Source organism: Marmota flaviventris, chromosome 15 (assembly GCF_047511675.1).
Source record: "Marmota flaviventris isolate mMarFla1 chromosome 15, mMarFla1.hap1, whole genome shotgun sequence".
NCBI classification, from domain to species: domain Eukaryota; kingdom Metazoa; phylum Chordata; class Mammalia; order Rodentia; family Sciuridae; genus Marmota; species Marmota flaviventris.
In genome coordinates this window covers 44,486,471-44,514,344 of record NC_092512.1, presented here as the reverse complement: position 1 = coordinate 44,514,344, position 27,874 = coordinate 44,486,471, and the positions used below count along the sequence as shown (strand labels likewise).

The window sequence follows — 27,874 nt, the reverse complement described above, 5'->3', positions numbered from 1 at the left end:
GATCTCAATCAAGTTCTTGGCCAGCCGCAGCAATTTAGCGACTCTGTTTTAAAATAAAAAATAAAAAGGGTTAGGGATGTAGTTCAGTGGTGGAGCACCTCTGGGTTCAATCCCCAGCACTGCAAAACAATAACAACAACAAATTCCATGGAGTATACCAGTAAATGTAGAGCTGAAGAAGGCTGGGAGAATTGAAGCAGGACTCTTGAAAGAACTCAAAATTGGGATTCCTCTGGAAATCAAGTATTTGAGTTCCTGCCATCAAGAAAGGTGACACACATCTGTAATCCCAGCAGCTCAAAGGCTGAGGCAGGAGGATTGTTAGTTCAAAGCCAGCCTCAGCAATAGGGAGGCACTAATTAACTCAGTGAGACTCTGTCTCTGAATAAAATACAAAATAGGGCTGGGATGGGAGTCACAGTGGTCGAGTGCCCCTGAGTACAATCCCCGGTACACACCCCTCCAAAAAAACAGACGGCATTGTTGATGGATAGCTGATATTGGTCAAGAATTAGTGTGAAACAGCAAAAGAAAGGTTGTAATAGTGCCCAATAAATCTCTTTGACTCCTCCTGGAGCTTCCCCATTGGGAGAGCCTGAATCCAGAAGAATGAAGATGCTCCGAATCAAAGGCAAAATGTACTCATGTCCCCAAGGTAGGAAATGAGAGAAGAAAAAGAAGATCATATCTCTTTTCTGACTTTAAATCTCTCCAGCCACAAGGCTTGCAGGTGATCAAATCAGAAATCTTTAATTTGATTAAGAAATTGCATTTTTAGGTCTAGGGGATTTTTTTATATTTACTTTTTTAGTTTTAGGTGGACACAATATCTTTATTTTACATTTATGTGGTTCTGAGGATTGAACCCAGTACCTCATACATGCTAGGCGAGCACTCTACCACTGAGCCACAATCCCAGCCCAAGGTCTAGGGGATTTTTAATCACTAAAACCAACCAGGAATTAAAGAGTTTTCCCAAGATATGATGATGTTATAAACTATCTATTATGGGAGGCAAAGGGGATTTTAAATGGCCCTGTTAGGTCAATATTGGTAGAAAACTATAAACATTTCTAACTTGTACCTTGAGAAGATTTTTTGTTTTTGTTTTTTTAAATAAACTATGGAGTTATATATGTAGGAAGGAGAGTAGGTAGGAATACATATGACATGCTCTCCTTGATTCAGACATTTGTGACTAATAAATATAAATATTTGAAATGAAATGCTGTGGCTACAAAAAAAGAAGCAATATTGAGAGAAACTATTCCTTCTTAGGAAGGTGGTAAAGACAATTGCAAGAAAAGACTGGGAAGATTGCTAGTCTGCATTGAAAATATGACCATGTATTATGCTAGTCACCATTGTAACAATTCATTTTGGTCAAAATTACTTTGGGCCTATGTATGAGGAAAATAACTTCAACAAGCTAACTGCATGGCGTCTTATAGAGATGTCCCAAGAACCCAAACCACAAGATCTGGTGCATAATTAAGCACTATAGCTGCTGCCTTGAAAGGTTTCTATCAGGAAGTTTCACTGTCCCAAACAAGTTTTTCTGAGAAATTTGTATGTGTGTGTCTTATGTTTCAAAGAATTTTTAAGAAGTAATCCGATTCTGACTTGAAGGTTTTAACCTTCTGAACAGTGTGTTCTTTCTACTAACAAAGTGTGATTTGGATGTATTATTTTTACCCCTTAAGTCTCTGTGCTAGTGTTTTCAAACTAATGGTCTCAACTAGAATAACTTTCCATTTATTAATTTAACTCAGTATAATCTGAGGATCTTTAGAAACATTTGGAAATTAAGCTCAGGAAATTAAAAATTAGTTGAGGTGATACAAACTACGTTTTTCCTGTTTAATAAAAAGAGTAAATATACCTATGACTGAATTGTTTCTCCCCATCTCCACCCAAAATTCATATCTTGAGCCTAATCTCTGATGTGACTATATTTGGAGACAGGACATTTTGAAGGTGATCAGGTCAGTGAGTCATAAAGGTGTGACTCTAATCTGATAGAATCAGTGTTCTGATAAGAAACAACAGAGAATTTGTTCATCCACACCTTCTATAAGCATGCTCTGAGGAATGCCACATAAGGACACTATGAGAAGGTGGCCACTATAAGTCAGGAAGCAAGTCCTCACTAGGCACCAACTAATCCCTGCTGGATCATGATCTTGGACTTCTAGCCACTGTGAGACAATTTCTATTGTTTAAACTATGTAGCCTGTGATATTTTGTTATGGTAGCACAAGCAGAATAAAACAAATTACTTCGCGCGCATGTGTGTGTGTGTGTGTTTTACCAGGGATTGAACTCAAGGGTGCTCTACCACTAAGCCACATCTCCAGCCCTTTTTATATTTTTATTTTATGACAGGGTCTTGCTAAGTTGCCAAGGCTGTTATTGAACTTGATTCTCCTGCCTTAGCCTCCCAAGTTGCTAAGATAACTTTTTAAAAAGTCTTTTAGCCCTTGCATATATATATATATCTGCATGTATATACACATTTCATAGAGAAACTGAGACCATAAAAGCAGTTGATAAATGTGCAAACATATTAGAAGAAACTTCCTTTTCCTGTGACTTCAGAAGCCAACTGGGTAAGAACAATAACTGCTCTCTCTTTAGAAATTGGTACTCCTAGCACTTCCTTGTGTGAGATACAGAATATCTGGTTTTATTTTGTTTTGATTCTATCTTGTCTGACCCTTAACTGCATCAATGAGTTTATTTAATCAATCCTCTATTTTTCATGTTTCAGAATTGCTGCAGTATTTTACCACTCATTCATTCATTCAGAGAATGTTTACTGAGCACCTTCTATGTGACAGGCCTTATTAAAACAGAAAACAGGCAATGCTCAATTTAACAAGGATCTACTTGTGTCAGGTGGTGTAAATTTTATGGAGAAAAATAAGAAAAATGGCAGGAGGTCATACATTGCTTTTTTTTTTACATGAATAGATTAAGGTCAATTTCACTGACACTTGAGCAGAACAGTTGACATTGAACAATAAAGCATGCTTGGTACAGGAAAGAACAGCAAGGAAGTCTATGTGGTCTAAGCAAAGGAAGCTGGGAGAATTAGGGTGGGGAGTAAGAGATGTGATCAGAGAAATTTGGATTAACTGATGGGGCAGGTCACATAGGGCCATATTTGCTTTTCCTCTTAAATAAGAAAACTATGGAGCTGTTGGAGGCTTTCAAGGAATGACTTGACACAGCATAGGGTTTAAACAAATTACAAAGGTTATTTGGTTAAAACTGAACCATAGGTAAGAAGACAGTACAGGTAAAAAAAGGGATCAGATTCTGGATATTTGTGAAGGTATAGATCTAACATAATTTACTGAGCAATTTGAGAAGAGAATTAAAGACAGAAGTCAGCATTGAGTTCAATCAACTTTTGAATACTATTCTGATTATTCCTGATAAAATATTTTAATTGAAATCTTGGATCAAAGACTATGCACATAGATAAATTTTTAGTACATATGCTGTCAAATTGCCCTTTGAACTTGAGAAACTTTTAAAAATGTTTTTGAGAAACTTTTTTTTATCCTCACTGTGGTGTCTGATACTATCAATTTCTCAGCCACTTAAAAAATGTATTATAAATATTTTTAATAGTGACAATGTCACTGACTTATTAGTTTTTCAAATTAATTTTATCCTTACTGATTCTGAATATTATTTAACATTTTTATGGGTCATTGATATTGGCAATTTTTCTCTGGGGGAGTTTGTCTTTTTGAAAGTTTTTAATTACATTCTCTTTTAAAATTGTTTGTCAATAAAACCTATTCTCCTTTCTCTTGGGAACCACAATAAACTACATTTCCCAGTCATTGTTGCACTAGGGGTGATATGCTTGGATTCTATCCAGTGGAAGGTCAGGATACTCCATGTTCTTTCCCTGGGTAGCAGCAGTTGAAGGACATGGGATGCACATGTTGAAAATGGTATAAATGGAAAGGATCTTGGGACACTAGTCACCTACTTATGGAGAACTGCCCACTAAGAACACTGGTTTCCTTTACAAGAAATACTTTATGTGTTAAGCCAATGAGATTTTGGGATTTATCAGTTAGAGCAGGAAGCAGGTTTTCCTACTAATAAATATGAGAAAGTTATGAAAAATTTATTTTCATATATTCAATATGTTTATCTTCTGCCTGGGTGGAGAAATGTAAGATGTTATCCTCTGACTGCACACTGACCCATGACCTCCCTGGTACTGAAAGACTTATCCACTCTTCTGAATTCCTTCCAAGAACACAACATACCGGATCCAAATCTTTCTCAGATCCCTTTTCTGAAAGATCACAACACCAGTCTTACCAAAGCTCATCAAACTTTTCCAATGTATCTGTAATGTATAAAACCTTGTTTCCAGTTTTCCAGAAAATCTCCCCTTTGAATATTCTCCCCATCACACAGCCTGAGTCTTGAAAAACTTGGAAGTTATATTCCTATTAATAAATGATGTAAATATTTTCCTAGTGTGTTGTTTGCTTCTTAACTGTCAAAAATACTTTTTAAGCCTAATCTTACACTATATGTTTAATTATCATAAGGAATGAAGTTGATTTTCAACAGTAATTCTCTATTTCTTATTTGCTATTCCTTTATGAATTCTGGGGTCTAATGCATTCTGCCTCATCACTATATTTCCAAATTATCAGGTTTCTGGATACTCACTTCTTTTCTACCTTTTACTCCATGTGAATTCCCCATTAGATATTAAGGACATTAATGGCAGTAACACAATGAAGTGTCTCTGATCACAATTCTCAGAGAACTAGTAGGGAACATTTTTAAAATGGAAGAGCATACAGTAAGGTGAAGCCAAATTGGTTTTCTGAAGGAGGTAACGGAATAAACAAATAATGAGATTCAGTTAATATCATTTTCATCTGGCCCCCAAGTATGCTTAGAAAAGGATTTATTTTTAAAATGTTTATTAGGATTTATTTTTCACAGATTATCAAAATTTTAAGGTATCATTGTCAGTACTTTTACCTCTATTTTAGCATGGATGAAAGAGCATGTGTTAAGAAGGGGTGTGAGATGCCTACCACCCAAATTTATAATTTATCTTGCATTTGTAAAATTGTTCACTTGAATTCTCAAAATTTTACCAAATTCAGGTACATTCAGAAACAATCATTCTTAAAATATAAAGTTACAGAAAAGCTTACACTACATTTATTAGCTATGGTCATTCATTCTGTCCTAAATAGGTCTAATCTTTTCACCAACTCAGATCACCACAGCTAACTAGAATCTCCAGGAGCATCCTTTTCTCTTTCTTTTTTTTTTTTTCTCTTTTTGAGTAGGAAGATGTACACAACTGGGATACATGGGATTTGCTTAGTGTAAGTAAAGAGAACACCTTTGGATGAAGAATAGGGCACACATGGGGCTGGGGATGTGGCTCCAGCAGTAGCGCACTTCCCTGGCATGCATGTGGCCTGGGTTTGATCCTCAGCACCACATACAAACAAAGATGTTGTGTCCGCTGAAAACTAAAAAATAAATATTAAAATCCTCTCGCGTTCTCTCTTTAAAAAAAAAAAAAATAGGGCAAACACTTTATTTGCCTGCAGCATGTGGGAAAGAGTGTGGGAAGGCAGGACAGGGACAATAAAGGGGAGGAGAGAGGATACTGAAGACAAAACCCACCTCTTCTTAAGTTTTGACTAGGGTGGACACTCAGGTATTGATAAGGAATTATCTATCTTTAGCAGACTCACCTGAAGCTAATGACCTGTTTTCATTTGCCACTCATTTTTCTCTGCACAAGATATCGGGACCAGGAATCTACCAACATCTGCTTTAAATAATGCATCACACTGCATCTCTTGGTGGCAAGGGTGTCACAAAGCTATATTCTCTATCTCCTGTGGCATGGGAGATTGCTAATCCCTGTTCAAGGTAACACTATTACTAGGTATGGTGCTGCTTGTATGTAATCCCAACAATTTGGGAAGCTGAGGCAATAAGATCTCAAGTTTGAGAACGGCCTCAGCAACTTAGTGAGATCCTGTCTCAAAAAATAAAAAGGGCTTAGGATGTGGCTCAGTGGTAGAACATCCCTGGGTTCAATCCCCAGTACTGCAAATAAAAGACAACACTAATAAACAAAGAGTCAGGAGTAAGTTGTTTCTTTTGGAAATACCTTCGTCATCAGTAGAGTAGGGAGAATTTTTTAAAATCCAAATTTTGAAAAATCTAAACCCAAGGCTGTGATGACTCTGGGATTCGATTATTTGGTTGACATTTTACTGGAAAAGTGGAAATAAGGTACATTTCTACTTCCAAATTAATATTTCAGAAAAGAGAATCATTCCATTTATTATATTTAGTGCACATACTTTTTTAAAAATGTTAAAGCAATTTCTATTCTCCTTATTTACAATTATTTTGTTTATGGATTGTAAACATATTTATTACCTATGGTATTTCAAGAAGTGTATTTAGCTCAAGAAATCTAACAGGATAAAAAGCAAACTTGGTCTCTTAACACTGAAATTGTTTTTTTTAAAATATTTTTTAACTTGGTAGATTTTTTAATACCTTCATTTTGTTTATTTTTTATGTGGTGCTGAGGATCGAACCCAGTGCCTCACACGTGCAAGGCAAGCACTCTACCACTGAGCCATAACCCCAGCCCCAAACACTGAAATTGTATAAGTCAATAATATATATATATATATATATATATATATATATATATATATATATATATATATTTTTTTTTTTTTTTTTTGCGATTTTGCTGTTTAAAATGTCTCCTTCAAGCACAGTGTTATCTAGTTGCCCCTAAGCACAAAGGTGGCTATGATATACCTTAATAATTTGTTAGAAAAACTGTTATGGACTAAGTTACAACGTTGGATCTGAGTTCAAGGTTAATGAATCAAAAACATATTTAAGGTTCTCTTGAAACAAGGTATTGATTGGTTGACAAAAATCATATGAGGAGGCTCCCAGGAATCCAATTCTGTATTTCTTCCAGTTGCCATGATTCAGGAGTCAATAATTTCACAATTCTCCACTCCCTCATCCTGCCAACCCCATGCTGGGGATTGAACCCAGGGTATTGTACCACTGAGCTACATTATTTTTGAGACAGGTTGTTACTAAATTGTGCAGGTTGGCCTTGGGATCCTCCTGCCTCGGCTTCCTGAGCTGTTATGAGTATAGGTGCGCACCACTGCATCCAGGAACTAAATATATTTTTGAGTGTTTTTATAGAACATTACCACTGATATCAACTACACACAGATATGAAGTAGTGAACTACTTTGAATCATATAAAGGAAAAATGGGTATGTCATTATAGGTTTTTAAAAATAGGTCACAAATTATAAATTAAAAAACAAATCTAACACAATCTCCCCATACTTCTGATTACTTGTGTATAGCATTGACTACCATGCATTATTTTCAATATTTAATTCAATTTGAAGTGCAAATCTAAATATGACTACCCCTTATATACAGGTGTTCCTTAAAAGTTCAATCTCCTTTCCTTTTCTTATTTCCTTTTGTTTTTTTCTTAACACTGAAATTGTATTAGTCAATAATAAAGTGAAATTTGAAATTAATTTGCAAATACCTGTCTGATCTGTCTATATACGTCGCTCTCACAAAGCCTGCTTAACATGTTCCAAACAAAACTCATTTTCTCCTCTTTATGAAACACCATTTTCAGTATAACTTGTCTGAAGTAGTGAGCTCTCTTCCTTCTCAAACAGATTAATAATTATATCACTTATTTTCACAACAATCTTTTGAAAAGATGCTGTAGGATGGATGAAAGGAAGGAAGAAATTATGAGAAGGAAATTAGTCTTGGAATCAGAATTGGTTTTGATATTTACCACATGACTTAAGCCAATTACCGCTTTGAGCTTTGTTTTCATGGTCAATAGATATAAGTACAGGTTTTATATTGTTTTACTTCAAAGTGTGGAACTCTGAAGACAGCATTAGCAACACACAGGAGTTTAGAAGAAAAATCTTAATCCAAACAAAATGAATCAATATCTGCATCTTAATATAATCTTTAGGCAATTGGTGGGCACACTCAAGCTTAAAAACCACTGGGTTAGTCCATGCTTACTAATACAATGGTGGTATCACCTTCAGAGATCATCATTGGAGAATTTAAAAAGGCTCATAACTTACTAGAGCTACTGTTGCAATTATTGCCAATACTTCTATTTATCTATGTCACCAATTAGATGATTACTTCAGATCTTTGGTTACTTTTATAGATAGATCTTTGGTTTTATCCAGAAACCTAGGAAATATCAGGACATGGATTGAATTAAGTCTACCCAAAAGTTAACAACTGGAATATTTGTGAAATGTGACCAAATCTTTAATTCAAATATAGATTAAAATTTTAGAATCTCTTCTACAATACTACTATTTAAGCAAAACTGTTTCTAGTTAATACCAATAGCGATTAACATTTATGGAGTATCTGTAATGTATGCTGCACTGTGCTAAGGGAAAAGTCTTGAAGATGCTTAGCTAGTATTTCATAATCTAATACCATGATGCTATTGACCTAGCATACCACACTTCTAGTAAGTTTTCAGGCAACGCTGATGCATAAGATAGACTGACTTGGAATGTATATATTATATTTTTGTCCATAATTTCATGACAAATTAACTTACATCAACCACTGTATGACAGAGTAACTATTGTTTTTCCCAATCCAGTATATGAAACAAGGTTTTATCTAGCCTTCCCCACCAGTGGTTTGGAATATTTTTTCCTACATTATCAATATTAATGATACTGATACATAAGGACAAACTTGTCAGTTTTTGTTTTTCACTCTATAATTAAACATATAGGGAAATAAAACTGCCATTTTCCAACTTTTGTCAGATTTTATTGTACATGTCCTTTCCACAGTGACAAAGCCCTTTTCTTTCTTAACAACATGTGTTTTTAGCTACAATACTACATGGCAAAAATAAAACAATATTTGACCAATACATTTGAGCATTTGGCTTGCCTTTTGGCAGCTTAAAACTATAAAGTTAAAAATTTTACATGCTGCTTACAAATCTATTTTTATATTTAGCTTTATTACCTTACATGTAACAAAGGAAATGCAATGCTCTTTAACTAGTTTTAATGCTTACCATTAATTCTTTCATACAATTGCCTCCCTACTTATTTTAATTCACATTCTCTACCGGCTGCAGTAAATCAGCAAGATTTTCAGAGCAGGTTCTTAGTTGATATATATTTTCTTAACCTCTGCATATCTATCTTCCAATTGCCTGCAAACAGAAAAAAAAAAAAAAAATAACTTGGCAGGGTATATAATTCCCGGTTCAAAATGATTTACCCACAAAACTTTGTTGATACCGTTCCATTGTCTTCCGCCATTTAGAACTGCACAAGAAAAACCTTAAGGGCAGCCTGAGTTTTGCAGCTCTCTCGGTAACCTGCTTTCTTTGTCTGGATATCTGTAAGTTTTTCTTTATCCTCGAAATTTTAAAAAGTCACCAGAATATGTCTAGGCGTTGCTTCCTTTTCATTAAATTTTTAAAAGTACCCTGTGAGCCTTTTCCATTTGCAGACCTTCAACTCTGGAAAAGTTTCCTCAGTTAGTTAGTTTTATTATTTCAGCTTCATTTGCTCTGTCCTGTTTCGGGTATTTCTATTATGCGTAGGCTGTTTCTCCTGGATCCCCCTTCTAATTCTCTTTTTCTCCTCTTGTCTTGATTTCATCTCCCCTTTTCTCTACATCCTCTTGTTTGGCATTTACTTTGGTTGTCTCACTTGGCGGCCAATCCGGCTTGCACATTTTTGTTAACTCGAACTCCCTGAAGCCTTCCAAGTGCTTTGACATAACTTTCCTCATCACTAAGCACAGGTCTTTAATCTCCTCTATTATACGACGCTTAATACTTTCCATATCTTGTATTTCCACGGGTACCACTGGTATATCCGCTTCAAGAGGAGGCATCTTCTCGGTTGGGACGGTCTGTTGGTTTTCTTCTGAACTGCGGTATTACGACCTTGAAAAAAACAATCGAACTTAATCCTCTATTGTATAAGGACGTAGCCCCAAAAGCCCCATTAATAATAATCATCCACGGTTTTACTAAAATGTTTTGTTTTTCTTACCTTTCCAACAGCTCTTCTGAGCAAAGGCAGTCAAAAATCATCGAAGTTCGAAATTGACGAAGTACTTTCCAAGCACCGCACAAAACTGAATAATATCCAAAATGGTTCCCGTTATGTCATCTCCCCGCGCCTCCCGCGAGGGCCAATAGCCTGCCGCGTAGCTGTGCGGCCGACGGGGCTGCAGCGCGATAGTCAATTAGGGATTACACTTCCGCGCTTCCTCCCTCGCTGCCCCGCCCATCGAGTTGGGTCAAGGTAGTGCGCGTGCGCAAAGTCCCGCTCAACTTTCCTCCACCTTCCAATGGCTGATCTCTGATCTGGTGCCGCCTCGAAGGCGGGGCTGGGTCTCAGCGGCGACCAATGGCGCATTGGGTGAGGGTTGAGGGGTGGAAGGTGTCTGCTAGGCTCGTGCTGCAGGTTTTCTCCAACGCGTGTGCCCGGCGACCCGGTCGTCATGGAATCAGACTTGAGCGAAGAGCTTGATGAGGAGGAGCAGCTGATGAGAAGGCATCGCAAAGAGAAGAAGGAGTTGCAAGGTGATGGGATAGGAAGTAGGAATTTAGAAGCTTGGGAAAGGCGCGGGTCAGATCGGTTTTGGGCAATCCGAAGGGGTGACTGACCTGGATCCTCCCAGATTTCCCCAAAGTAAGGAGTGGCCTTTTCTGTTCCTCATCCCCCGACCAGAGGCGCCTTAATCCCGCAGCCTTCAGAGGCTTTCTCTTCTGAACTCTGCTACCACTAATTTGTGCCTCCCAAGTTGCTAGTTCTGAGAATACCGCGGAGACAAAGTCTTGGACCAAATCTGATTCTCTCCCAACTCCACTCTGCCTCCCTTCCCCATTTTCTGCCCTGGTTAATGAGTGGTGTGTGTGTGTGTTTACTTTGCTGGGGATACAACCCAGGGCCTTGCTCATGCTAGGTAAGGGTTCTTCTATTGAGCTCCATCTCTAGCCCCCATTAGATGCGTTTTTAATTGCCTCACCTCAGTTTGGAGGGCTCAGAAGGGATACTTAAATGGTTGACAACTTGCTTCACTTAATGTTTGTTTTTTTTTTTTTTCCATTTTCCTCCTCCTGTCCCCCGAAATAAATTACACCAATTCAAGATTTTATTAAGGCTGTTTTTTGTATTCTTATATGGTCTCAAGCATCATCTGGGCTCTTCTCTGTAGCTGATATGTCATGACCTCTTGCTTCTGTAGTTACTTTTTTCTGTACCTATCTCCCCTTCCCATCTATTTGTTTACTGTTTTCCATTTTCTCTTATTCCTGACTTAATGATTTTGGTGCCTTTGTAGCCAAAATTCAAGGCATGAAGAATGCTGTTCCCAAGAATGACAAAAAAAGGAGGAAGCAACTCACTGAAGATGTTGCTAAGTTGGAAAAAGAAATGGAACAGAAACATAAAGAGGAACTGGAGCAATTGAGACTGACTTGCAAGGAGAATAAGGCATGTGAAATAATGTTTATCTCTGCTTACATCATTTGAAAACAACTGTTTATTATACAAAAATCATGAAATTCATATAGAAATGAAGTCACTCAGTAATACTCATGCATAATTTTTTATTAATATTTTTGAGGCCAGGGTAACATGACAGTGAGTTTTTGTAAAGGAAATCAACAAGAAAGGTACATTTCTTTACCTATTTACTTACCCAGAAAATGAGCAGATTGATAAAGCTTCACTAAATGAAAGTTGCAAGATCAGACTTCTTGTCTCAGAATTGCCACAGTATAAGATTCTAACCTGGCCAAAGTTCCTTATCCTGGAGTATAAATTTCCCTACATGTAATATGACACATACTTCTGCTGTCTAATCACAAGTTCTTATAAAAATCAAATGGGACAACAAATGTGAAATCATTTTTAAATTATGAAAATGCTTTATGAATAAGTTGTAATAAATGAAATGTTACTGATGTTTTTTGGGTAAATGTAAACAGGCTAACTTCCATCATTTGAACTAATATTTATCATTGTAGCTAATTTATATGTGCCAACCACTTTGTTTAACATATTACATGTGTTTTTTTACTTAATCCTTGGTAATACTCTATGATATTATCGGTGAATCAAGTGTAGATAATACCACGATTCCTGTGGGAAAGATGGTTAGAGATTTAAAAACTTTTTTATGAAGTCACAACAGCTATAAAGTGCCAAGCAGAGGTCAAAATCAGAACCATCTTATTCTTTCTGAATACTGTCATAGCTTGTATAGTATAGCAGTTTATTGCAAGGGTTTTGCATACAAAGGATCATAGACTCTAGAACCTCACCATTTTTGGTGGTTAGGAAGTTCTTATGTTTATATAAAATCTTCTCTGCCACAATTGAATTTTCTTTGATTCATTTTTGATGTTGACAAGGGAAGCAATTTATACTGATTTACAGTAGTTTTTATTAAACATAGTTTCAATTTCTTTTTTTAATTTTATTCGCCTGTCAACAGGATCCTGGGCTTCTTTGTCCTATAATTACTTTTATCTACAGAAAACAAGGCATGATTCTCCAGGTGTTTAATTGTGTTGTCATGATTGTGATATTCGTAATCGTCTTTACTATGCTATTCTAATCACTTCTGTTAGCAAAATAATTTTGTTTCCTCTCTTAGGCCTTCATTATAGAGATTTTTCCCCAGGTTTCCAAGGACAAAAATGTTTGATGGTTAAGCTACATATTTACCTGTTAAAATACAAATTCCCATTCTACTTTGATTTATTATCTTCTCCATTAAAGTAAACAAGCTTTCTCTTTGAACCCTACCTAAATTCTTATATCATTGCTTTTTGTTTTTCAAATGCCTTTCTGTATCTTGCCTGTTTTCAATATTGCTGTGACTTTTAGTAGAATCTTTTGAAAAATCCTTTTAAGATTCTTAATTTCAATCAAGTTGGTAACCACTCTCTGAAGTCTTTATCTGATTTTGATATTTTGATAAATTGGGAGATGTAGCCTCTTGAGATTTTTGTCTGCATGTCTTAGAGGCCTTGAGTTTTATGTATATGTCATACTAAAAACTAGCTTAATGTGTAGATACTTAAATACTAGTTATTCATTCTAATAGAAGAAATGAAGAATCTGATTTTCTTACTTTAGCAAATACATATGTAGCCATTTGAGTATTAAAATTAGTTATAATATCTAATGGTACTATAAATATTTTCTGCCTATAATTATCAACTTGTAGATAGCAAAAGCTAGGAAAAACTCATTTATTAATAGTGTCAAAAATGAGTGCCATCAAGTTATGGCTAATTAAGATGGAGAAGGGCCTCTGGCACATTTAAGGTTATGAAGGTAGTAATGAACTGAACGATCATAGGACATATAATTTATACGTACTGTCAACATTCAGAGAAGGGAAGAGTGCCAATGCTCAAATGAATTGGCAATTATAGAAAGTACAGTATTTAGATTAATGGGGTAGACATTCCAAGAAGGAAGGAAGGTATGTAGAATAACCATTGTCTTTGAAGAACAGTAAGGAGATTTCTTGGGACTCTTAATAAATTCTCTCATAAAAATAGAGAAAGGAGACAAACAATATTATCTAATTTGATGTCTAGTGCTGCTATTCAAATATGAAATATCAATTGGAAGTATATGTGATTTTTCATTATAATTTAGTGACCTAATGCTTGAATAATTTTAAAGTATTTTTAATTGACTTGTTAATACTTTTTGTTTCCTTCAGATAGATTCTGTTGCTGATAACATTTCAAACTTGGCACTTGAAAATCAGCCTCCTCGGATATCGAAAGCACAGAAGAGACGGGTATGAAAGCCATGTCACCAAATACATAAGTTAATGTTGCTGTTGCAGGCTTAGTACTATCTTAGGTGTTGTATAAGAAGGGAATAGAAAAAAAAAATACAAAGTAGTTCCTGTCAGGGTTTATTAAGGACTTGCTGTGTCTCAGATACTATGTCAAGCTATTTATGTGAAATATGCAGTCTCACTTAGTCCTCACAATAATCCTATGAAGTAGAATTTCTTATTCTCTTTTTATAGAGAAAAATATAGGCCTAAAATAAGACTTGTAGATAGGAAAAGCTCATTTGTTAGTAGGGTCAAGAATGAGTGCTCATCCAGTTCTGGCTAATTAAGATGGAGAAGGGCCTCTGCCACATTTAAGATTATTAAGGTATTAATGAGCTGAGCAAGCACAGGATGTATATTTTATATGTACTGTCAACATTCAGAGAAGGGAAGAGTGCTAGTGCTCAGTGAATTGGCACTTATAGGAAATACAGTTTACTCTTCTCTAGGAAGGTGATGGTTGGGAGGGGGAATGCAAAGGAATTGTGTTTGTTTAACAAATATATTATCCCAGGCTTAATTTAGAATCTGTAGAGTGTTTTTCTAGGTGATTGTGATGTATAACCCTGGTTCAAAAACTATGGTACTAAGTAATGAAGGAAGGATTTGAACCTAGAAGTTAAACAAGAAATATAGGTATAAAAAATTTTCACAGAATTATGTGGATATTTATGTAATGGTTAATTACAATAAAGATTCAGAGAAGGGAAAGTTTCATTATGTTAAGTGATGATTTAGAACTTGAAGAAAATACAAAAATAAAAAAAAACTAAAAATATTTAGTTAGGATATTTCAAATAGGAGAAATAGAATGCATAAGAACAAATGTGGGAATGAAATTTGTGTTATAAAGAGCTAAAGAGAAACTTATTTATTTGAAGTAGTGAGTTAATGATCTTAATATTATGGGAATGAGATTGGATAGTTAAGGCTCTTTTACTTTGGGGGGAAAAAAGGTTTAAACCCAATTCTTTTAGTTCCAAATATTATTTTACTAATACTTGATGTTTTCTAGGATTGAAATACATATTTTAAAGCTGGCTTTGCATTTTAGTAGTGTGTAATTTAGTTGAGCTTGGAGTTTAGTGTGTGTGTCTGTGTGTTTGCAGTACTAGAGATCAAACTTAGGACTTCATGCATGCTGGGAAAAGACTCTACAACTGAGCCACATGTCAAGCCCCACATGAGATTTTTATTTCATTTACTGTTTTTGCTTTACAAGAGTCTTAACTTCTTTAAACTTTAGTTTCATGTTTCTAAAATGAGGGGAAATAATACTTATTTCCTATGACTATTATGAATATTAAATAATATACTGCCAGAACCCTTAACACAATGCCTGGAGACCTAATGGTTCAACAAATCAAAGTGTTGTTCACTGTGTTAAGCACAGTATAGTATGTCTCTTAAAAAAAATGAAATCTGAGAGCTCCTTGTTTGGAAGTTGGTTAAGTTGTACATAGTCAAACATTTTTCATATTTGTATAGAATTTGATTGTAGATCAAATATTTTGATTGTGAATTTTAAAGAATAATGAAATGTAGGGCTGGCATTGTGACTCAGTGGTAGAGCGCTTGCCTAGCATGCATGAAGTACTGGGTTCTATCCCCAGCACCACATTAAAAAAAAAAAAAAAAAAAAAAAAAAACTAAATAGACAAAATAAAGGTATAAAAAGTATTATTTAAAAAAAAAAAAAAGAATAATGAAATGTAGATTTCATGCTGTCTTGGAAATTGTCTAATTCAGCTCTCTATTTGTAATAGGCTTTCTTTTAGTGATGGCTTCACAGTTGTCACCTAGTTTCTATAGATTAAAAACAAAAGGTTAGAAATTTTGTGTGCTGGCAGCATAACTGTGTTTTGGGAATTACTTCTGATTACTAATTGATACATCCTACAATAGCCTACTTTTTTCCAGAAAACATAAAGCTATAACTCTCCTTATTCATCCCTACCTGGACTCTTAGGCAACAAAACAAAAACAAAACAAACTCCCTTACTTTTCTCAAAAATTTGTGTTGCTTTTCTCCTAATTAAAGTTAATACCTTTTTCAGCTATATTGTCATAAAATTTAGTAGCTTTTATAGTTAGTTGCTTAACAGTTGGCAGAAAAAATGCCCTAGATGTAATGTCCAGTTTCTTAATACTTTGTTATGTTAATGGAATTCTGGAACAGAAAACCCTAAATGTTTATGATACTTACAGAAATGGAGTCCAAAATCAGGATGGACAATTGGTATTATATCATTTGGAACCTTTCTTTTAGCTGAAATACCAAGGAATAAAAATCACTTAATTAATGGTGTTTTTTTTTTTTTTTTTTTTTTTTAATGGAAAAGATACAATTTTGTATGAAACCACAACAAAAAATGTTTGAAGATTTATTGTATAAGAATACTGTAGAATATTGTGGAGCACATCATTTATTTTTAATCTGGAAAGACACAGGAATATTTTAGTACTTCAAAGAACTTGCATGCTTTTTGGCTTAGTGGCAAAAGCCCAAAGTAGAAGTTAGAATTGAACTCTAAAAATATTTATATGTTCCATGCGATTTTTATCTTATATACATTTTCATTTAATGTCATTGATGCCGTTCTCTCTCCAGTATGATGTGTAAAAAACGAATGTCTAATGCTGTTGGGAAACTACATTGCAAAGAAAAGAATGCAAAGGATTTCCCACCCAGTATACTAGAGAGAAAACCCAATTACCTGGGAATACTGAAGGAAAACATGAGGGGAAAAAAATAAAATGATTAGTAGTTTAGAAACCTTTAGGGTTTTGTGTATAGAATAAAGTTCTACTCCTCCAGCAAAAAAGTGCATGACATCATTAACTCAGCTTCCATCTGTTCCAACTCTTATTCTGATTCAGATGCCTGAATAGATGGAGCTTTCTGTTCTTGGCCCCTGTTCTGGTCTAACCAACTGTATGGCTTTGGAAATCCTTATGCATCTGTTTCCTTGGAAGAGGAAAATTGGGGGGGGGGGGCTTAGATTAGATGATATCCAAGGTGCTTACTCTTCCTCTCCCCTCTGAAACTCTTAGCTTGTTATAAAGTAATAGTGCCATCTTGTGTTTTAAGATATTATGCCCTGTGATTCATAATTGTAGATAGGTAGTTCATGTTAACCTCTGTCTTTGTTGAAGTTGGGGGGTAAATCCTAAACAGGCTTGTGTTTTGTTAGAGAGATATTACTGTTTTGATTCAGGGAACTTAGAAATCAGTTCAAGATCATCTAACATGGCACATAACAGACAGATAGTACAAGTAATGTGGCAGTGACTTAATTGAAATTTGCTTCCCATTCACTTCTTTAGCCCCAAGAGGAGTTAGAGCTAAAAGTAGGGATGTCTTTACTTTTTCTACTCTTGGTTTACAAACTCCTTCACTGTGATTCACTACAAATGTGAAGATTTGTAGAATTTGATTTAACTATTTTTATTCTCTTAAATTGAAAACCAGTTTCCTCCCTGAGTGTACAAATAAAAGAACTCAGGGTAGAGAATTAGAAGCTAAAGAAAAGCACATAGATACAAGCACACACACTAAAATACAATGTATTTTAATGCTACCATCCAGAAAAAAAAGCACTACAGATTTTTTGTATATATTCTTTTATTTTTTTTTATGCTTTGTAATATACATTAACTATATCCCTATCTTTTTAGCCTCCATATCATCTCTTGACATTTTAATGTGGTACTCTAGCTTTGTGAACTGTTTTTACCTTTGAAACATAGTGCTGTCTGACTTGTGATCTTTACTAGTTTAGCTGTCAGAAATCGTTTCCTCCTCCAACCTATCCATATCGCTCGTGTCACAAATCTCTCATTGACCTCATCCCAACCCCATCCTTACATATGCTCTCATGGGAAGATCTCTTAAGGTGTTTGAATAAGTAAAGTAAATTGTGAGCATTTATTTAAAGCATTTGTTTTACATTTTATACAAGTATGCTGTGTTTATTAAAATGCATCAGAAAACAATCTGGAAAGATACATACCAAACCTCTAGAGAAAGTACTGGGATGACGGTATTTCAGGAGAACTTTGATCTATCTGTAGTATTTTAATTTTTTTGTAAATAGGAGTTTTTTAATTAGTTACTTTATTAATTATGTATATGTGCGTATACATATATAGATATCTATAGACATATGTATGTATATCTGTGTATAGGTATATATGTATATGTGTATAGATATCTGTAGATCTTTACATATTTCTATATAAAGAGAGATGTATATATTTACATATATACATAAGTGTACACTTTTTTTAAGCTAGATAAAAAGAATGTCTGCCTGTACCCTTCTAAAGTTTTGAGCATATTTATGTCGCACTTGTGGAGTAATAAGTTAAGAAGCTTAGGTTAACCTGGGCTTGAATATGATGAAGTACTTTAAGGCCTAGGATGACTCAATCTTAAGACAGTACTTTAAAATCAGCAGGTAAAATTTTTAGAAACTTGGCATTAGTTTTTTTTTTTTTAAATATTTATTTTTTAGGTGTAGATGGACATAACACAATGCCTTTATTTTTATGTGGTGCTGAAGATCGAACCCAGGTCCCACCGGTGCTAGGGGAGCGCTCTACTGCTGAGCCACAGTCCCAGCCCCGTATTAGTTTTTTAAATAGACTTCATAGGAAGGACTTTCTTTTGTCCCAGTACAGAGCTAGATGATAGGGCCCACAGATCAAGTGAGTAAAATAGTTTGCACTTAAAGGAATTTATGGTGTAGAATATTCTACAAGTGACAGGATGGTCAATATGATAATGCTTGTGGGAGAAGGGAGAAAAATGGCAAAAAGTTTTGAGAATCATATATCTCTATCCCCTTAATAAGTGAGAATTAGTCCTGATTACTATGAATTAACTTTCCTATATTCTCATCTTAGGAAAAGAAAGCTGCATTGGAAAAGGAGCGGGAGGAAAGGATAGCTGAAGCTGAAATTGAGAACTTATCTGGAGCTAGACATGTAGAAAGTGAAAAACTTGCTCAGATATTGGCAGCCAGAGAGTTGGAAATTAAACAGATTCCATCTGATGGCCACTGTATGTATAGAGCCATTGAGGATCAACTGAAAGAACAGGACTGTGCTGTGACTGTGGCTGCCTTAAGAAGTCAAACTGCTGAATATATGCAAAGCCATGTGGAAGACTTTTTGCCATTTTTAACGAATCCTAATTCAGGAAATATGTATACTCCAGGTAATGCATTTTTCTTTGTTGTGTTTTATTAATGGTTATGGTTGTTTTTAAATAAAGCTCTTCCTAGTACTGAGCATAAAAAGAACCCATACAGCCCTAATGAGGAGAAAACATCACAAAATTTAGGAAGAATTACTTTCCATAATTTTAATAGATGCAATCATATCTTACTTTACTCAAATCTCTTACATACAAAACCATTTTGTGTATTATTTTATATGAGATAAAAGTAGGAATAGGATTAGTCATTATTATTGAAAATAATGTGTTCATATTTAATAAAGTTAAGCATAGAGAGGTAAGCTTTGACCAGTGACTAGATGTACTGGCTTTTAGACCACAAGCTGAGAATGATTATGAAAACTAATTTTCTTTTATTTTATACTGTGAGAAATTTGTGTTATTCTCAATGAACTATAATTAGGAAGATTACTATGTGAGAAAATTTGATTTTGCTAGACCAAAAATAAACTAGTTAATAACCTGCTTTATTTTTTACAATATTTCTGATAATTAATATAAAGTATTTATAGTGAAGTTAAAAATGCATATTTAAGTCAAAGGGAAAGCAAGTAAATTATCTGGAAGGGTTTCAGGGAAGTAAAAATAGGGGATGGGGCTGTGGCCCAGTGGTAGAGTGCTTGCCTAAAATGCATAAGGCCCTGGGTTTGATCCCTAGTACCTCAAAAAACAGAATAGAGGCAAGTTAATCTTTGAGAGAAGATCACAGATTATAAAGTAATCAATAGAAGCAAATCATGTGGCTAGGATAGGTTGGAGAATGGGAGGTTAAGGTGGACTTTCCTTTAATTGAGTTTGCCCTCCAGAGAGGAAAGTAGAGCATGATACAGAATGGATGAGAATGAACACATAACAGTTGATTAGGTCTCCTTTAGTAAGTATGGCCTACACATGACTATAAGCATATCAGATCCCATAGCCAACTAATTTCTTCATATCTCTTGCTGTTTTAGGTCATTGCTATTTTCTAAATAACCAGGATTTCTTTGGCATCCAAAACGCATTTTGCTTTTTATTTTGATATGTGTAGAAATGACATGACAAAGTGTCCTATACTTTATTTTTGACATGATTACTGACTTATTTATATTGAAACTCCCTAATTCTGCCTATAGTAGGACATTTGAGAGGAGGTAAAAATTCATTATGCTGATCAGGGAAAAAGACCAAAAAAAAAAAAAAAGAGTTCATTATCTATACTCAGTTTATATTCTTTGAAGCCCACTGTATGCCAGGCAGGATGCAAGGTGCTGTTCTGAGCACTGAGGATTTAACAGTGATTGAAGCAAACACATGGAACATGTTTTTCTTCTAGATGCCTGTAGTCTCTTTCCCTCTCTGGGCAGAAAGGATGTTTGTATTTCACTTTAACATGCTGGATAAAAAAGTGTCTAAATAAAACATGCCCATGGTAAATTCAGATTAGGTCTTTTACTTCTCCTCCCAGAGCTGATCCAAAAATCCCTTTCCTTGGGTAAAACTGATATGGATGTAAAATAATTTAAGTGCTTCTGAAATAAGAGGTAGAGATACTATTTGATGCTGTCTCCAGAAAAGGAGTTTAACTCACTTGTACTTTCCTGGGGTTAAGCATAATTATAGATAGGCTACATATTTTAGTCTTTCATGGTATTCTTTTGTGTGCAGATTTGGGCTTCAAAACACATGTCAAGGTAGTGAATATAGTGGCAGTTTTGAGAATTATTGCATTAGATGAAGAGAGAAAAGTAGGTTTCTTATGTTGGTCTCTGGGCCTCAAGTTGAGGGAGAAAAGCAGAAACTCATTGTTTTGCTCTTGGATAGAATGGTGGTGGAAAAGTGAGATGAATTAAATCTGGACCTGGGAAGTAGATTAAATTTTGGAGGGAGGTGGTAGGGAAGGGAGATGTTCATGACTTAGGCATTTTCATCAGGGGTTGTGGGAGCTGTAAAAAAGAACCCTTGTAATATGAGGTGTGAAAATTATTAAGTGCAATATTCTGATTTGTTCTCTGTAGAAGAGTTTGAAAAGTACTGTGATGATATTGTAAACACAGCTGCATGGGGAGGCCAACTTGAGGTAAGTTTGAAATTATTTATAGTGATTGTGCATTGTTAAATCATTTCTGAATCCCTTCTATAATTTTAAGACATTTTTTACCTGATCCCAATTTCTCTTTGAAAATTTATTTTCTTTGTATATTTGCCATTTCTTGACTGATCAAGAAATAGGGTGTTAATATTCTTTTGCCTTTGATTAAAGTATCTACCTTAAGTAAGAGAAACAGTATTTCATTTTAAGAGCTCAGTGTTAGATCTCTGTGTTGGAGAAGCTGGTGGAATGGTATTTTCATTTGTGATGCTGCTAGTGCCAATATATTTGATATTGTGGACTTATAAAAAATGGCTCAGCTGATGAACATCACTATTAGAACAATAACTTCTTAATATTAGATATAGAAAATGATTTTTATGTAAAATTACAAGTCAACTCTTTCCAAAACACATCTATTAAAATTGTGTTTTGAATTCCTAATTGGTAGTTAACTTACTTGAAAGCACTAGATGATGCATTAAAATTGATGTATAAGAAAACAATATGTTCAGTCACTTATAAAGATCTATTAAGAGTTCTTTTTATCACTACTTCTTAACTCTTACTGTTAACTTTGTTTCATTATAACAAAATAAAACACCTGACTAGACCCAGTGGTGATGGGCAATCTGGGATATCAGAAAGAAGCTAAGAAGTCTAGCCTTGGGTTGAAGTTCTAACTTCTCCCTTCCATTTCTCTGTTATGTGACCTAGGGTTGTCAGTTAACTTCTTTAGCTTGTTTCTTAATTATCAAATATGCCTAATGATTCCTGTGTATACTCCATCAAGCATTTGTGAACATTAAATAAAGAAGTACCTGCATAAAAGTTCGTAATCTAAAATGCCAGATGGATGAAACTAGAAGTATTATTAATCACATTGTATAATGGTGATTAGTCGTCTTGAGTAGTCTATGGCTCTACATATTCACTTTAGGAACTGAGTTTTTCAAAGATGTGAAAGGAATGTTTCTCAGATCTTTTTCTTAGCAGTGCTATACTTGTACCTCTCCACCAGAGGGAACCATGCCCATTAGTTTTGTATGTCTCTCTGCTGGGTCTCAGAAACTCAGGAAATTTTTATAGTAGTATTGTGACTAGTATTAGAATAAAAATGCTTGAACTTTCTTATAATGTCTTTCATTACTGTGAGTATTGGAGGTTTATTCAACTGTTTAAGTTGAGAAAAACTTTTAAAAATATCCATTGAAGGACATTTACTCATGAATTATCTGTGGATTTATTTTAACTAGAAATTATATTATTTCTGAAGAGTTAGAAGGGATATTAAAATTTCTAAAGCTTGCTTTGTATTCTTCATTCCGTATTAGTTTTTAAAAACCTATTTTAGACATAAGAAATATGTGCTTCAAATGAGTGTTTTACAAAATAGAGCATGGGATTGTATTTGCCACTGTGTAGCATAGAATTCTTTCCATATTCTTGAATTAATTTTTTATATTTTTTCAAAACTTATATAAGGACTGTGTTCTTCATGTAATGTTCTTATAAAGTGGCAAATAAAGTGTACTGTGGTCAAAGATTGGCGATAATTGATTTATTTAGGAACTTTTTCTCTAGACTCAGACTTCTTCATTTCAGCATGGTCATTTAGTTTCCTAATGTTTGACTTTAACAAGTCTTTTAACTTTTCTCTGCCTAGGATTCTGGCTCTTAAAATAACACTAGTAATTGGGCGTGGTGGTATATGCCTGTAATCCCAGCAGCTACTTAGGAGGCTGAGGCAGGAGGATTGCAAGTTCAAAGTCAGCCTTACCAACTTATTGAGACCCTGTCTCAAAATAAAAAATAAAAAGAGCTGTGAATGTGGTTCAATGGTTACGCACCCCTTGGTTCAACCCCCAGATAAAAAACAAACATCAATAACAACAACACTAGTACCTATCCCATCAAGTCATTTTGAGGATTGAATGAATTAATACATATAAAGTGTTTAAGTGCTTAGAGTGTTTAGTCATAGTAAGTATACAAAATGTTAGTATTAAATTTCATTAGTAATGTATTCATCAGGCCTTACACTCTTGATTTTACATTTTATATTGTGGAATTACTTAAAGTTGTCTATATGTTCATCAGATGGAAATTCCTTGACAGGGCAGTACAATTTATATACATATCTCATTCTAACTTGCCTTGAAAATTATAGAACAGGGGGTCTCAACACAGGTTTTCCATTGGAACCATCTGAAAAGTTTTTTAAAAATAAACTCCCTGTGTCTCCCTACTCCCCAGTTGTTATTGTTTTGGTCTGGTGTTTAAGCATTGGTATGCAGAAACTCTTTTTGTTATGGAAATGTTCATGTGTATTAAAAAATAGAGACCAGTATATTAAACTCAATTTACCCATCATACCACCTTACTAACTTTGACATTGATGGTTTTATAAAACTTTTATGTAGCCAGTTTAAGGAATCCCTGCTTTTGATTTAATAAGTATTATATTTATTTGTTAAGTTAACAAATATTTATTTGTCCACTACAGGTTAGGAACAGAGCACACGCTTGTTCTGACTGTGTAAACATATGCATGTTTAGTAGTCTATGATTGGGATAAGATTGACATTTTTATTTTCCTTACTAATGCATTTTTTCTCCCCATAGCTAAGAGCTCTGTCTCACATTTTACAAACACCAATAGAGATAATACAGGCAGATTCTCCTGCTATTGTAGTTGGTGAAGAATATTCCAAACAACCATTAATACTTGTGTAAGTACCTTAAAATTTTTACTGTTTTATATTTTTATAATGAAGACAAAAAATTATAAAAAGATTTTAGGTTATATGTGTTGATTAATCAACACTGTCTTTAGCTGAATTAATTCTGCTTATCTTAGATTAAAGGCAAGTGTTGTCCATAAATATGATTTAGGTAATTGTTTAAACCTCAAGAGATTTATTTTGGTCATGAGTTAAGAGCAGTTATTCCTAAAGGCTACAAAATTTTAAGACTAGTTTATAAAGTTCCAACACGTGAAAAAGCTGAAATATATTAATGTTGCCTATTTATTCCTTAGAGATTTTTTTTCCTTCATATTGTAAAGAGTTTTGGATTGAGAAATCTCTGAAGTACAACATAGAGGATTTATTCTTGTCTTAATGTTTATTAATTAGCTGAACTTGCTAAGGTAGTCATTACTGGTTGTGTTTAGGTAAAAATTTAAGCTTATTGAATGCTTAGCATCTCAGCCTTTCCATTTTCCCTCATGTAATTGAACCACTTGTTGACAGTACCTGTCAAATACTGACAATACTTGTCAAATAGTGTTGAACTCAACTAATATCATGTAGTCTATTGAATGATACCTCTGTGGACTGTCAGTACTTGGTTTTATGTGCATAATAAGCATTTATATGTAATAAATTAATCAAAACTATTCATTTTTTTTTCATTTCAGATATATGAGACATGCATATGGATTAGGAGAACATTATAATTCTGTTGCACGGTTGGTGAACACAGCTACTGAAAATTGCAGCTAGTTTACAAAATGTTACACAGTTATGTTTTAGTACAGTGTGCCGATCTGAGTATTGCTACCAAGTGCTAAATTGTTCTAAATGCTACTGAAAACACAACTACCTTAAATCAATTTCAAAAATAAGCTTACTACCAGGCTTTTTAGAAATATGTCAGAGATAAACTTTAACCAGTATCCTCTTAGTGGTATTTTGAAACTTAAAAATTGATGTGGAGAATATCACTTATAGACCAAGGTCATACCCTTTTTACTGATACATTTTTATCATTTTTATTTATATAGCATCCTGGATATTTTGTTCTGTTTAAGGATACATTTTTAAATGTTTAAAAATTTCATCCCACTACTAAAATTTTCCAAAGAAAATTTCAGTGTAATTTTTCTAGAAGTGAAATGACTCATTCTCTGTCATTGTAATAAAGTGATATTGTGATGGCAAATTTAATCAATGCTTATAAAATGAACTTGACTGCAGTAACCTTAGTGTTGATGGGATTAGTGGGATGAAGTTTTTATGTAACATGTCAGTGCAGCTAGGAAGCTTGCTTTAATAATTAAGAATTTTTAAATATTTATTCAGTTATTAAGTTTAAAGAAATGAGACAAAGTCAAAGGTAAATAGATATTCACTGTCAAATTTAAACCTCTAAAGATTAGAGATTTGCCTTTTATTTGTGTATAACTTTAACAAGACATAACAGAGCATTGTCTAATTCGTTTATTACTCTTTGCTGTTCTTGAACTTCAGGCTGGAGTTAGTGCCATCTCTCGATTATCTTCTTAACTGCCTATTTTTGTATTTTCTAGTGTGGTTTCTGTTCACTACTCAGCTGTTTTGCTTTCCCTGCATCCTTTACCACTAACTGACATTTTGTGGCCTCTCATTCTTTTCCTTCTGCAAGTTGAGGATTTTGCAGTGCAAAAGGTGCCAAGGCCACATTTACTTCACGTTCTTTCTCTTTTCCAGTTTGTCTTACAAGATCTGTCCCCTTCTGCTCATTCTCTAGGATTAGATAAAAGCCCTTGACACTATTTTGTTATTAATGCCACTTTCTTCAACTCAATTATTTTGAGAATTCTTATGTTGTATAAAGGGTTGAGTTGAAAGCCACTGTTTGGGCACCAAGAATTTCATAGTAAAATAAGTTTGCAGTAGTTTTCTGTGTGAATTATTAATTTTAAATTTCAGATCAGTCACAATAGTGTTCTTTCTAAGAGATAATAACCACATATACAAATGTATCTGATAATTTATTATGTAAGGAAATATTATGAAAACGAGATCTATTTGGTTTGATCTGTTTTTCCCAAGTTAGAAATATAAGATATAAGGGGGTAAGATTTAGCATCAAGTTTATAACATTTGAATTTTTTTCATTCACAAAGTATTTATTGATTGTTTATCATGTGTCAGGTAAATGACAGTGTATGAGAAAATCAAACAAGTATCTGGGAACTTATAATGTTATTATAACATTGGAATTTTTGCTCCATTATAATTTTTATGAGGAAATATTGTGTTTATAATATTAAAAATGGCTTCAGACTGGGCTTGGTGGCACATGCCTGTAATCCCAGCAGCTTGGGAGGCAGAGGCAGGGAGAGTGCAAGTTCAAGGCCAGCCACAGCAACTTAGTGAGACCCTGTCTCAAAATAAAAAAAATAAAAAGAGGACTGGGGATGTGGCTCAGTGGTTAAGTGCCCCTGGGTTCAATCTCCAATATCAAAGAAAAAAAGGCTTCAGTCACACCTGGCCAGCAGTTAACACTGTAGGAAGTTGGTCAGGACTGTGGTCAACTAGAGCAAGTAAGTACATTTTGCCTCCAAGCAATATATTCTGAAGGCTACCTGTTTTGTTACCTTTAATCCGAATTTTTGGGGGCATCTGAAATTTATAAAAGAAGGAAACCAAGAATATTAAATGCTTTGGGTGTATTTTGAAGTAAATCTGTTGCTTTAAAATATCAGCATTAAGAAATAATAAAATTTTATGAAACCTAGTTATTATAAATTCCACCATCATCAAGTATTCTAAAAATAACTCATTGGTGTTTTTCTTTTTTAAACAAGAAGAGTTAAAATATTCTTAATTATATGGTTTTCTTTCTTTCTTTCTTTTTTTTTTTTAAGGTACTAGGGCCTAGAGTTGCTAAAGCAAGTGTTCTACTATTGAGCTGCATCCCCAGTTTATCTTATTTTCTGCTAACCTTTTTAATTTTTAAAAAAATTTAAAGGGTCAGTACAGTTATGAACAAGATTTGTATGGTTAGCTGTTTTTTATAAAACTACAGAAATATTTGTATAACTGAAAAAAAAAAAGCTCTTCCCCACCCCCACCCCCAAATGGCAGATATTAGTTTAAAAACAGCATATGATACTGGGATATGGCTCAGTGGTGGAGGGCTTGCTCAGCATGTGCAGGGCTCTGGGTTCAATCCTTAGCACTACAGAGGGGGGGAAAAAGCAGCATATATTAATTTGGTTTGCTGTATGATGATGGTCTAATGGAAATTACATAAGCTTTCTTTTGTCCTAATTTGGAAAATTATATGTCATTTCTGGAATATGTCTTTAGCCAAGAATTTTATCCACTTAAATATGTTTACAGCTTGTATAAAGCAAAAAAAAAAAGTGTGTGTGTAACTATTGTGAGCAATGTAGTTTTGCTCATATTATCTGATGTTTGCCAAAAGAATAAAAGATGAATGAATTAAATCAATATTTGTTTGTTCACATTGTCATTCTTCAATATTTTTAAAATTCAGAAACAGAAAACACATTTTGCTTTAGAATTTTGTTCAGCCTTTGTTTTGTCTTCAGATATAACATAACTAAGAACAATGCAATCACAGATTCTTGCATTTAAGGAAGTTGCAATAAATATATGAATACAGCATTATGCCCAGGGTGGAGGGAGATAATACAGTAATCTCCATGGCACTTAGAAACCAGGTAGGAGCTTAGAACTTTTTAGAATAATGAAGAAGATTTATTTAGGATGAATGAATTCTTCTGATTCACAAGTGTCAAAAAAGAAGATTCAGGCATGGTGGCA

General features: G+C 34.3%; 1 protein-coding gene and 1 long non-coding RNA gene across 3 annotated transcripts; one reads left to right on the top strand and one right to left on the bottom strand.

Moving 5' to 3' along the window:
* Positions 1-28: 28 nt before the first annotated feature.
* On the bottom strand, positions 29-10,325 carry LOC114101905 (uncharacterized). 2 transcript variants are annotated; one of them, XR_011704682.1, is made up of 3 exons: positions 10,176-10,291; positions 7,634-10,066; positions 29-43 (listed from the first exon to the last, which is right to left on the bottom strand). It is a non-coding gene; the product is annotated as an uncharacterized lncRNA (long non-coding RNA). The 2 variants fall into 2 exon arrangements; XR_003584420.2 differs by lacking the exon at positions 29-43 and having other exon boundaries at positions 8,904-10,066; positions 10,176-10,325.
* A 210-nt stretch (positions 10,326-10,535) lies between these two features.
* On the top strand, positions 10,536-27,540 carry Otud6b (OTU deubiquitinase 6B). Its single transcript, XM_027953257.2, has 7 exons — positions 10,536-10,711; positions 11,473-11,624; positions 13,876-13,956; positions 18,910-19,222; positions 21,241-21,302; positions 23,940-24,046; positions 24,736-27,540. The coding sequence occupies exons 1-7, from the start codon at positions 10,630-10,632 to the stop codon at positions 24,818-24,820; spliced, it is 882 nt and encodes a 293-aa protein (XP_027809058.1). The 5' UTR covers positions 10,536-10,629; the 3' UTR covers positions 24,821-27,540.
* The last annotated feature ends 334 nt before the right edge of the window (positions 27,541-27,874 follow it).

What these genes read in the sequence shown, in the direction of transcription:
- Otud6b (XM_027953257.2), top strand. Translation starts at nt 10,630, where the DNA reads ATGGAATCAGACTTGAGCGAAGAGCTTGATGAGGAGGAGCAGCTGATG. An exon ending in AGAGAAGAAGGAGTTGCAAG is followed by an intron (nt 10,712 to 11,472) that starts GTGATGGGATAG and finishes GTGCCTTTGTAG; the next exon opens with CCAAAATTCAAGGCATGAAG. An exon ending in CGAAAGCACAGAAGAGACGG is followed by an intron (nt 13,957 to 18,909) that starts GTATGAAAGCCA and finishes TTCTCATCTTAG; the next exon opens with GAAAAGAAAGCTGCATTGGA.